The sequence below is a fragment of the Gracilinanus agilis genome, chromosome 2, assembly GCF_016433145.1.
Source record: "Gracilinanus agilis isolate LMUSP501 chromosome 2, AgileGrace, whole genome shotgun sequence".
Lineage (NCBI taxonomy): Eukaryota > Metazoa > Chordata > Mammalia > Didelphimorphia > Didelphidae > Gracilinanus > Gracilinanus agilis.
In genome coordinates, this window is record NC_058131.1 from 709,017,534 (window position 1) to 709,030,563 (window position 13,030).

General features: G+C 41.2%; 1 protein-coding gene across 1 annotated transcript in view; it reads left to right on the plus strand.

The window, feature by feature from the left end:
- The first annotated feature begins 561 nt into the window (after positions 1-561).
- The window catches only part of LOC123234424 (ankyrin-3-like), a 69,813-nt gene continuing 57,344 nt past the window's right edge, over positions 562-13,030 (plus strand). Inside the window, exons 1-5 of the mRNA XM_044660325.1 lie at positions 562-567; positions 3,093-3,191; positions 10,162-10,347; positions 11,030-11,053; positions 12,246-12,344. Of these exons, the coding sequence (XP_044516260.1) occupies positions 562-567; positions 3,093-3,191; positions 10,162-10,347; positions 11,030-11,053; positions 12,246-12,344 (414 nt within the window). The remainder of the gene's footprint in view (positions 568-3,092; positions 3,192-10,161; positions 10,348-11,029; positions 11,054-12,245; positions 12,345-13,030) is intronic.

Here is a 13,030-nt window from a genome sequence, read left to right on the forward strand (position 1 = left end):
AGGGAAGCTAAGGAAGCCAGGAGGCATAGACGGGGCAGGAGGGCATTCCATACATGGAGGGCAGCCAATGAAAATGATCTGTCAGGAGATAGTGTCATGTGTGAGGAATTACCAGTAGCCCAGTGTCCCTGGATCAGAGGACATGGAGGGGAGGAAGGTGTAAGAAGACTGCAAAGGTAGGAAGAGAACAGATTATCACGGGCTTTGAAAGCCCACCTCCAGAGAAAGAACCAAGAAATTGAAATAAGTACGCCATAGTTTGATAGTTTTATAGATCTTATTTGTCAAGTGATGCCTTCTCGAGTGCAGGCAAGGGAGAAAGGGAGAGAGATTCCTGGGAACTTTAATGGAACAGGCAAATGAATTAATTAATTTTTAAAAAATAAATTCAAACAGAAAATGTTCTATTTGTTCCTTTAATAGACAGTCATTTCAGCTTATTGAACAGGATATGGTCAGATCTATGTTTTAGGGACATTGATTTGGCAGACAGCTGAGTGGGGGACAGATCTGAGTGGGGAAAGAGAAGGCAGGAAGACCTCCCAACAGGCTATTGCAATAATGGTGGTGGGAGGCGATAAGGCCCTGAACTAAAATGGTAGGCATTGCCAGAAGAGAGAAGGGAGCATAGTGGAGAGATGTTACAAAGGGAGAAATAGTAAGTTTTGCCAATGCCTGGCTATAGAGGAGGTGGAAGGGTGGTATGGAATGGTAAGAGAGGGAGGGATCTAGGAAGACCTCCAGGCTGCCTGCCGTGGGGAAGATTCTTACGCTGCCCCTTTCCATAATTCCAGGATTTCTCTCTCCAGGCTAACAATCCCAGTTTTTTTTTATTGCCCCCCAAAGCAGCATGATTTTGACTCACCCACATAGTTGCTATCTACTGCCTCACCTTCAATCTGTCACTTCCTGTTGTCGCTTTCTCTGTTTGCATCAGCTGCTTCCCCTCCTAATTTTTTGCTTCTAATCAAGGAATCAGATTACCACCTGGTATTAAATTAATATATGAATAAGAGCAAATAGCACCTGTAAACAGGTGGGGTTCGTGCCTAGACATCTCTCATTGCTTCCAAAGATCTTTTAATTTATTTTCTGGTTCTGGATGTTAATGAGTATCTCCTCTAGAGGCTGAAGAAATGAAGGCAATCCCACAGAAACCATTTGTCGACCAATTGTTTCCCAAGCTTTTTCTCTGCCCCTCAAGGTGGTGGCAAGTTGATTCCAAACTTCACCAGTAATCATTGTAGGCACAGTTATCCTCACCACAAAACATGGTCCTTAAGTTTTCCAAAGCTTAAATAAAGTATTAGAGGATCTTTGACTGAATTCTCCTTAAGCTAAACAAGGTTTGCCCCAGCCTGCCCCAAAGACCAAGAAAGGTGGGAGAAAAGTATAAGAGAAAACCATTAATTGGGTGAAAAGACAACGATGCCTAAGACCGGCCATTGAGATGTCTGCCTTGGAAATGGCCAGGAGAAGAAGCCATCTTTCCTAGCTGCTTAGAGGTCTTTTATCAGCAGTGAGTACCCAGCAAAGGAAGTCTAACCTGACTATACTTCTTGCCATCTTCTCTTTTTGGTCTCCGTTTGCCATTTTATTAGCACAGGGAGTTATTGTGAGGTGGCTCAGTGGATAGAGCCCTGGAATTGGAGTCAGGAAGACCTGAGTTTAAATCCAGTCTCAGCTACTCACTGGTTTTGTGACCCTGGCCAAGTCACTTTGCTTTTTCTACCTCAATTTCCTCAACTGGAAAAATGGGGATGATTATAGTACCTACCTCTCAAAACTGTCGTAAGGATCAAATGAGATGACAGTTGTAAAGTGGTACAGAGAAGGCACTTAATAAATGCTAGTCCTCTCCTTCCTAGTATGGAAACTCCCTCTGCAGATCAGCAATTCTCATTTAGAGCCTGGTGCTTTGGATTTTGAGAAATTAAGTGTGCTACCCAGAATGCAGGTCTTCCTGGCTCCAAGACTGTCTTCCCACTATATCATAAATCACCTGAATAATTCACTATAATCCCATATAGACTTTGTATACCCAACACCAGTACCTGGTTCCACAAGAGCCCAGAGCTTGCAGGATGACAGCGTATTGGACAGCTAGTGTCAAAGAACTGAATGGAGGAGAGCAGAGATGGAGTCTTTCATGGTGGGGCAGGTGGAGTAGAAATCACTCAGCTAAGTCAATGAAGGGTAGAGAGTAGACTTGAATTCAAATCCTACCTCAGACATTTACTAGGTGTTGACTCTGGGCAAGTCACTTAATCTCTCTCAACCTCAGTTTTCTCACCAGTAAATCAGGGGTCACATAGCTAGAGGCAGGACTTGGAACTGGGACTTCCTAACTCAAGGGCCAGCCCTTTGGCCGATATTTCTACTAAGACAAAATTAATACCATTTGGTATCTACCTCTCCTTGGTAAATGAGAGAAAGAAAGGGATCAAGAAATACTCAGATGTCTAACTTGAGTATTATTTCAAGATTTTTTTAAACCCTTACCTTCTTTCTTAGAATCATTACTGTGTATTGGTTCTAAGGCAGAAGAGTGTTAAGACTAGGCAATGGAGGTTAAGTGACTTGCCCAGGGTCACACAACTAGGAAGTGTCCAAGGCCAAATTTGAACCCAGGATCTCCTATCTCTAGGTCTGGCTCTCAATCCAATGAGTCAGCTAGGTGCCCCCAAGATCATAAATTTATTTATTTTTTAATTAAAAAATTATTACTTTTTTAATTATTTCAATTTATATATTTTTTGTATTTCTATCAAGATCATAAATTTAAAACTGGAAGAGACTTCAAAAGCCCTTTAATCCCACTCTTCTCATTTTAGAGAAGGGGAAACTGAGTCCCAGGCTTCTTGACTTTGGATTTTCAAAGGTTTTGGCAGTCAAGTCCATCCTTAGAAAGGTTCTATCTGGGTTCCTGTGAAACCATCTTCCCCTCCTCCGAGTAGCCTGGGAACCAATCTAATGGAGTGTAGATCCATTTTGTTTTTGAAGAAGGCCAATGGCTTTTCCTCATTACATTAGCAGGTTGAAAAATGAATGGATTTAGAATGCTCAATTGACATGTTTGTCTCTCTTTACAGAATGGATTTACACCATTGTATATGGCAGCCCAGGAAAATCACCTGGAAGTCGTCAAGTTTCTTCTGGATAATGGCGCGAGTCAGAGCCTGGCCACAGAGGTGATGAATGCTTTTACACGGTCTCTTTCCTATGTATAACTGACTCGTCCTTCACAGGCTTTTTCCATGGGGCCAGATTTCTTCTGTGTTTCCCTAAGCAGAAAAGGTTAATCCAGAAGCCTCGAGTTGTGAATGGCTGAGTCTACCACATCAGTAGTGAAGAATGCAATGAGAAGTGAATGTAGGGATTTTATCTGATCTTTTTTTAATGAAACATGAACAAACCTGCCTTTAAAAATTCAGAGTCTGTCATTTAGCTGAAACATGTCTCTATAAGGATCTGATTCCACTCTGATATTGAACCATCATTCACATTTATTACACTTGTTTAGGAAAACGTCCAAAAATAGAACATTTTGCTTCCAGGGTGACAATTTAAAAAAAAAATATATCTTTGTAATTAAATATTGGGCTGAGATTTGTTTGGTAGTATTTTCCCTACCATTCTGAGCAAGAGTATAATTATAATTATGACTGAATATTATATAGCTATTCCTAGAAGTAATTATTTTAACTTGGATGCATATTTCACAACTACGACCTATTTATTTATTTATCACACTGGACCTGTGATTACACCAGTGTCAGGATCCATTGGTTACAAAGTGTTTCAGAGCTCTTAAGTGACTTGCCATGGGTCACACAGCCAGTAGGGGTCAGAAACTGGACATGTACCCAGGAATTCCTGACTCCAAGGCCAGCCCTCTTATTCACGATGCCACATATTCTTCCTACAATTACTTTTAGTTGGGTGAGAGGAAGGAAGGGAACAGAGTGGTAGACTGGATTTGTGATATCATTGGTGTAGTCAGTCAATAAGCATTATTAAGTGTGTACTATGTGCTAGATAAATTATATAAGGATTCTCACTTCTAAGACATCCTCTACCTCAGTGATTCCCAAAGTGGGTGCTACCGCCCCCTGGTGGGGGCTGTAGCAATCCAGGAAAGTGGTGATGGCCACACTTTTTTTTGTATTACATTCTAATCTGAGTTCAATAAATAGTTTCATAATTTCCAGGGGGCACTAAGTAATATTTTTTTCTGGAAAGGGGGTGGTAGGCCAAAAAAATATGGGAACCACTGATCTACCTGCTCTATAAGTGATGGTCTTAAAAAGACACCTGGGGGTGCAACCAGGTGTCACAATGGATAGAGCACAGGCCCTGGTGTCAGGAGGACCTGTATTCAAATCTGGATTTGTACACTTCCTAGTGGTGTGTCCCTGGGCAAGTCACTTAGCCTGGTTTAGAAAGAGAGGAAGGAAGGAAGGAAGGAAGTCATTCTCTAAGGATCTTTTACAAAAGCATTTGCTTAAATAACAAGTTCCCTAGTATCATCAAATTATTATATCATTCCATTTTCAACATTCATTTAACAACTTTTCATGAAGAGCCCCCCAGTTGTAGCATAAGAAGCCTATAAAACCTGTATATATGTTAAGGGATTAAGTGATAAATATATAAGGTGATTTTAAAAGTAAACTTTGTTGCTATCTTTTACCTTTATATTGTCTCTATTTCCCAACATATCACCTCTCCACTTCCAAGGAGCCATCCCTTAGATCAGAGAATTAAAAAAAAAAAAACAGGGAAAAAACCAGCTTAGCAATAGTCGATATACTAGGGGAAAGTTTATCATGATTATACCTGTATTTTTTTTCTAACTTTAAAAAAATAGCTTTTTTTACATAATTTGGGACTAGAAGACTTGGGTTCAAATCCTCGTTCTTGTTATTGACCATCTGTGAAAATTTGGAGAAGCCAGTTTAGCTTGTCGAGCCTTAGTTTCCTCATCTGTAAAACAAAAAGTTTGAATTAGACAGTCTCTATAGTCCCTTCTAACTACTCTCTGATACAACTGTCACCCTCTCATCATGATATGAACTCCATTCCTCAATCGGTGGTCCTCTTTGTTGAATATTGATATCCTGATGATACAAGACTTTACTTCCTTTGCTGCCTTCAGATTACCCAAATAAGACATTATACACTAATAAAATCCCTTTGCTTATATTTTTCGGCTTAGAATAACTGTGAAAATCAAAGTAAGCCAAACCATTTAAACTTGGTTTGAAAACAGAATCTGGAGTTACTAATTTGAGCTCCACTAACACAATGCTAATGCCTGAATGAGGGTGTCTGCTGGTGTATCTTTAATTGGAATTAGCAGGAAGTGCCGCTTCTTGGCGTTAATTGTCTTAGCTACAGTTTAGTTCTTAGTGTTAAAGTGGGCACCTTTACATTACAGGCAGGGAGGACCTTGAGAATTTGCATTTGTCAGAATCAGCATTTGAACCTGGAATAGAGGCTTGGAAGCCATTGGCTTCCCCATTCGGCTTTGTTCTCAGATTAAGGATACCCACCGAGTTGCAGCAGAAGGTCTATGTTGGGCATAGGCAAGTAGAGTTGTTCCACAGGCAAGATGAGGCCAGATGTTGGAAGCCCTTCAGGGGAAGGTGAATTAGTAGAGACTCGATCCAAGAATAAGCAGAAAGCTATTGCAGATTTCTGAGTGAGGGAATGACATGAATAGAAAGAACAGAAGCAACTTTGACTGCATTAAAATAAAATAAAATAAAAAAGTTCCTACACAAACAAAAGCAATGCAACCAAGATTAAAAGGCAAAAAATAAACTGGGAAAAAATCTTTATGTCAGATCTCTGAGACCAAGACTTCATTTTCTCAAATATATAGAGAACTGAGTCAAATTTATAAGAATACAAAGTATTTCCAGTTGACAAAGGATATGAACAGGCAATTCTCAGATGAAGAAATTAAAACTATATTTAATCATATGGAAAAATGCTCCTAATCACTATTGATTAGAGAATTGCAAATTAAAACAACTCTGAGATACCTCCTCATGCCCATCAGACAGGCTAATGGTAAAAAAGGAGGGGATGCGGAAAAATCGGAACACTAATTATACAATTGTTGGGAAAGCTGAAAACCATTCTGGAGAGCAATCTGGAATCATGCCCAAAGGGCCATCAAACTGTGCATTTTTTACCCAGAAATACCACTATTTGGTCTGTATCCCCCAAAAAAATTAAAGATGGAGAAGAGTACCTATCTGTTCAAAAGTATTTATAGCAGCATTGTTTTTGTTTTTGTTTTTTTGTGGTGGCAAAGAACTAGAAACTAAAGGGATGTCCATTTGGGGAAAGGCTAAGCAAGTCATGGTATGTGACTATAATGGAATACTATTGTGCCATAAGGAATGTCACCAAAAAATAAGATGATCACAAAAAGAACAGAGCCAGGAAGGAAATGTGTTTCAGCCAAAAGACATTCTTATCTTCTACATACCACTTGTGTGATCCTGGACTCATCTGGGGAATGAGGAGGCTGGACTCCATGCTCTAAATTTATGACTTGTAAAATATTTTGCAAACCTTAAAATCCTAAGTAAATGGTAGTTGTTATGATTGTCATCATCCTGTTAACAACAGACTGAGAGTCTTTTGACAATAAAATTTAAAGTTGGAAGGACCCTGGATGACTAATTTTATGAGTATCACCTCATACAGGTGAAGGTTCTACCACTAATTCACCATCTGACCTGGAGCCAATGGTTTGATTTCAGTTTCCTGTAGAATGGAAGATTTAGACTAGATGACCTCTAAGGTCCTTTGGAGGTCCAGAGTTCTGGGAGTCTCCAGTTCCAGAGGGTTTGGGGGAATGTGAACAGAGTGCACGATGACATGATGAGGGCAGAGGGTCAAGGTGGAGGGAGCTTCTCCCTTACCCCATAGTCCACAATTGAGTTCATTTCCAAATTGTGCCATAGCCACAAAAACAACAGAAGAAATAAATATCATGACCTAAATAAAATCCCAAGCTGCTTGCCAGTTCTCTAGCAAAAATAATACAAAAGTTCTTTCGAGGCATTTGTCTTCAAGACAAAAATGGAAAAAGACAAATTTCAGCACCAGCGAAATGGCACAAGAGCCATCTTGGTGATTTTCCTTCCTTTCCTACTTTCAACAGCAAATCCCATAGTGGACTTAATTTAACAAATAATTCAACATATAAGAATTTATTTGTCAATGACTTACTAAGAAAATTTCATTATGGAAAGCAAAATAAACCAATATGTAATTTGGACATTTTACTTGGCATTTGTCCTATTGACTATTTAAAGCAAACAACTCTCAAGTCTATGTTTATCAGCCAAACAATTAACCAGCATTTATTAAATGCCTTCTACATACCAAGTCTAAACACGTGCCAGGAAAAAAACAAACAAACAGTAAAGCTCTCCTTGCTATTCTACTGAGGAGGACAAAAAAATATAAACACATACATATGAGGATAGGGATTGCACTAGGATATCCTTGTGAAAAAATGCCTAAGGCAGGAAAATCTGTCTGCCAAAGCAGGTCGGCATCCTTTCTGCAATTTATTGGCCTGAGATTGACCAGAGAGCTAAGTGGTTAAACATCAGGACAACAGAGCTAGTGTGTGCCGTTTTTAAGCCAGAGCTAAATTTAATTGAGCATGTCATTTATTTTAATATATAAATAATTTTATTACAATTAGCTGGTATATAAAGGGTTTTTCATACAAGTCCACAATTCTTTCTACCTTCCTTGAACATCAACAACTGATAAGTAAATTAGCATCCTCTTAGACCAGAACTGAGGATATTTGGCTCTGAAACCACATCTACCTACTCAATACACTATTCTTCATCTCTCTCTCTTTCTCTCTCTCTCTCTCTCTCTCTCTCTCTCTCTCTCTCTCTCTCTTTCTCTCTCTCTCTTTTTCTCTCTCTTTCTCTCTTACTCTTTCTCTCCCTCTCTCCCTCTTTCCCTTCCCCCTCTTCTCTTTTCTCTTCTTTCTCTGGCTTTCCTTCTCTTCCTCCTTCTTTCCTCCCCCCTTCTTTCCTCTTCCTCTCCTCTTCTTTCTCTTGCTTGCTTACTCATTCTTGCTTTCTCTCCTCCCTATATATAGATATTCACATTTACATATATCTATATACATAATATATGTGTATATATTTACATATGTAATGCACAAAATGAGTACAATATATCTCTGAGAAGATCAGTTGAAAGAACTAGATATTTAGCCTGGAAAAGAGAAAATATGGGAGCAATGGGAACCGTAGGATCATAGATAAAGGGTTGGAGGAGACCTTAAAGGCATCAAGACCATCCTGCTTATTTACAGATAAGGAAACTGAAGCAGAGAGAGGCAAGGCGACCTCTTCAGTATCACACATTACATATCTGAGGCAAGATTTGTACCCAGCGATCCCTGACTCCAATTAGACTGATTGCTACCTTCAGTCTTTGAGGGGTTGCCATGTCCAAGAGAGGACTGAATTCATTCTCATCGATGCCAACGGCCCAAACCAGTAGCAATGGATGTAGGTTGCAAGAAAGTTCAGAATGAGAAATTTTCTCCAAGTATAGAGCAGTCTACAAAAGGGGTGGACTGTGGCAGGAGGGAGGGAGCTCCCCATCTTTGGGCTCAGTTGGAGGCTGAGTGGCCCCTTCTCAGGGATGTTATAACAGAACATGCTTTTCAGGTGTACATTTGGGCTCAGTAGCCCCTTCAGGCACTCTCAGCTCCGAGGTTCTGAAGTTCTATAATTATCCACAAATGGTTTAACCAACAGTAAACTTGAGGTCTCTCTCTTCCAGCCAAAAACTAGGCAGATTTCAATGAGCAGCAAACTCATGCAGCATTTGTTAAGACCTCCTGTTCTAAGTGCTGGGAAAATAGTGATGGAAACAGAGACCAAGCCAGAGTGGACCAGGTGTCTCGGCATACATATATTTATGGCTGGTTTTGTCCTTAAGTCAAATGGAAATGACGTGAAGCTGCTGAGCACTTCCATTATTCATATTCCTTTACCTTCTGTCTATTCGTCTAACCAAAAGTACCTGTATAGTGAATGTCTTCATTAAAATGCCAGTGCCTCTGCTAAGAAGAAAGCCGGCCCCCAGAGGGACCGACCTTCCCAAACTCCTGGGAATCGAAGCATCTGAATTAGACAGGCTGCCTCCTAAGCTTTTTTCTGGAAGTTAGCCCCAAATCTGTCTGGTCCAGAGGGGGATGTTATGTCATTCTTGTTATTTCCTATCATGAATTGGAAATGCTTTTAAAATAGGTTCCATGGTCTAGTCCAACTATCAATAATATGGAATTATTAGGTCTTGATCAATGATACTTGTAAAACCCAGTGGAATTGTGCATCGGCTAAGAGGGGTTGGGGAGAGGGAAAGAACAGGAAACATGTAACTATGGGAAAATATTCCAAATAAAAATAAAAATATAAAAAAATTAGATTTCATGGGAGTAAGGTGGCTCAATGGAAGAGACCAGGCCTCAAGATAGAGGTCCTGGGTTCAAATGTGGTCTCAGATACTTCCTAGCTGTATGAACCTGGACAAGTCACTTAACCCCCATTGCCTAGCCTTTCCCATCCTTCTGCCTTGGAGCCAATGCATAGTATTGGTTCTAAGATGGAAGGTGAGGGTTTTTAAAAGAAATAAAGAAAGGGGCTATCTGGGTAGCTCAGTGGATTGAGAGCTAGGCCTAAAGACAGGAGGTCCTAAGTTCAAATCTGGCCTCAGACACTTTCTAGTTATGTGACCCTGGGCAAGTCACTTAACCCCCATGGCCTAGCCTTACCACTCTTCTGCCTTGGAACTAATACATCATATTGATTCTAAGACAGAAGGTAAGCATTTAAAAAAAAAACCCCACTAAATAAATAAATAAGAGATAAATAAATAAGTAAATGGCTGAATAAATAAATGAATGAGTGAATGAATGAAATGGGTTTCATGACTTCTTGGTCTTTGGTATTAATTTTAGAGATTTCCTTAATGAATAATTCTTGCGCAATGACTTTACAAATCTCCTCCAAGCATCCTCTTTCACTGAGCCACATCCTAATTTATTTCTTTTTCTACTCTGGAAAAAACAATCCAATTTATTCTCCCTCTTTGCAGGACGGATTCACACCCTTGGCGGTAGCTCTACAACAGGGCCACGACCAAGTGGTTTCGTTACTGCTTGAAAACGACACAAAAGGAAAAGTCCGGCTTCCCGCGCTCCATATAGCGGCTCGAAAAGACGACACGAAGGCTGCCGCCCTCCTGCTGCAGAATGACAGTAATGCCGACGTAGAATCAAAGGTGAGACACTGGGGAAAGCTGGGCGCCATCTTGAAGGGGCGGAGCCTGTGAGTAGACGAGACCTCTCCTTGGTCAAGGTCTATGAACGATGACCAAAGGGACCCAAGCTAGGGAGGCACTGAGGTGGCTGCATTGAGCTTGCCCTGGAAAAAGCCAACAGCAATGGGAGCCAGGTGCTCCTAGCACTCCGTGGTCTTTTGTTTTGGGTTCTGTTTTTTTTTGCAAAGTCCTGTGTTCTTGGCAGATTTCCCATTCTCGACTACAAGACGGTTTTTAGTTAGGCGAGTGTCAGGCAGAGAGGATAGCTACCTAATCCTAACGGGCATGTCCAAAGCGAAACTTGATGGATGTCACGAAGGGCGGATGCAGGGCAGTGAGTGTCGGTCTCCTAAGAGAAATGGGTTGGCCGTTAAATGTCGTCTGGCCAAGTGACCAGCACTGTCTCTGTAACTACCGTGTCAGAGTCTTTTTTAAGAAAGAAAAAAGCCCAACAGCAACCCAAGTGGCCTCTGAGGTAGACTGTCATTTAGATCTCATTCCATCTAGCTTTCCTTCCACACCTCGTGCTATCATCATAGCCTCCATGTCATAGAGCCACCATGAAGCTTTCTGCGTCCATGTCACCTACAGTGAACTAACCGTTCATTTTTCCCCCTCTTTGCTTCCCAATATGTTAACCTAGATGGTGGTGAATAGGACAACCGAGGTATATGTACCCCTCTCTCTCTATATCTGCATCATCGTTTCATATCTTAGTGCTGCCGCATCATTCCCCTCCCCTTCTTCTTTGCATCGCCTTCCGTAGGATAGAAACCCGCTTTCTTACCAACAAATAGCATGTGCTAGACAAGGCAGTTGTTGGATCACCAGGGCTTTCTGCAGCCGAATCTGACCTTTCAGAATAAATTCGAGGAGGAGTCCGTGAAACTCGCCCCCATTGGCCGTGGGTACCAAGAGACAAAAGGCTTGGCGATGTTCCTCTGGGATGTGGAGAGCTGCAGACAGCCCTGAAACTGTGCATCCAGAATTGATGTTTTTTTGTTTTTAGGCTTCTGCATGACACTCACCCGTGATGGTGTCAGCAAAGAGAATCTGGTCTCCGAATGGAACCAATGCCGCCATAACTCTCCAAGGGAGGCAGCGACAGCTAGCATGGCAAAGAAGCTTGCTAAAGATTTAGAAATGCATCTAGTTCCTCTCCGGTTCCATACTTTGGGGGCCGAGTGAATTGCTGCATGTTTTAGCATATTTCTTTAAGGAAGTAAAATGACCTCAGTGTGAAAATGAGTTGTGGAACTCGTGTTATTGACCGAGACGTTTGACAATGAGGCTGCTACCCGATGGATTCTTGTCACAACTGGGGCGATTGCCCACAACGGGAGGTAGAGCTTCCATATTAGCACTAAAAAAAAAACAACCACCACCACACATTCATCATATTCAAAGGGTATTTGATGTTATTTTAATTTGCATCTGCTTTGAATATATCAAATCAACTGAACTTTGGCAAAGATTTTCAGTGAAGGATTCAAGTATCAGTGATGGAGTAATGCTATGCTTTCCACCAAAACAAGGAGATCTCAGTACTAGCAATTCTTCCCATTCGAAGAAGGGTTGGCCATTGTATCCATGGTTTTGCTGCTGGTCTGCTCGAATCTGTATCCCTGGTTCTTCACTGCCTGGACCTTCTGCCTAGTAAAATGGTTGATTTGGGCTTCCCTGGGAGCCTGTCAGCAAATGACACTAATTGACAACTAGTACAGAATGAAATGTTCACTTTCAGCAGATTTCGCTTCCTCTTTTCTTTCCTACGTTTGCTGCGGGTTTGGGGACGGAAACTTCCCAGGTGGGGAGGCAGCAGAAATCCATTGAACCTCTCTGCTTTGTTTCCTTTCCAGAGTGGCTTCACCCCGCTTCACATTGCTGCCCACTATGGAAATATCAACGTAGCCACGTTGCTGTTAAACCGAGGTGCTGCTGTAGACTTCACTGCAAGGGTAAGGATTTGGGTCCAAAGGTGTGGGAAGTCTTGGGAATCTTGTGAACCTTCCCTTCCCTACAACACACAGGGCTTGACTTTAACGTGACATCGTTAGACTGTGAGCTTCTCATTGGATGGTGAACCCTTTGACAGGCAGGACTGGGTTTTCTTGGCTGGATTTGGTTTTCCTTTTCTTTGTATCCCCAGAACTTTATATGCTAGATAATTGACTTTAATGTGTTATTTCTTGGCCAGCCTTCCTGCACCTGAATTTCCTCATGTCAATATAATGGGGGTATTAAAGAAAAGCAACATATTCTATTGGAAAAAGTTCTTTAGAGGTAGCTCGGAGCCACAGTGGATAGAGTGCCAGATCTGGAGTTAAGAAGACCTGAATTCAAATTTGACCTCAGAGACTCTCTATCTATATGATCCTGGGCAAGTCATTTAGTCCCTATTGCCTACCCTTAGTGCTTTCCTACCTTGAATCGATACTCAGTCTTGATTCTAAGACAGAAGGCATGGTTTTAAAAAAAAATAAGTAAGTACATATCTGATTCCCAGGTGATGCCTTTTATAATATGGGGAGGGAAAGGAGGAGCTGAGATACTTGTAAATAAATTCAAAAGAAAAAGGGAGAGAGAGAGGGAGAGAGAGAAAGAGAGAGAGAGAGAGAGAGAGAGAGAGAGAGAGAGAGAGAGA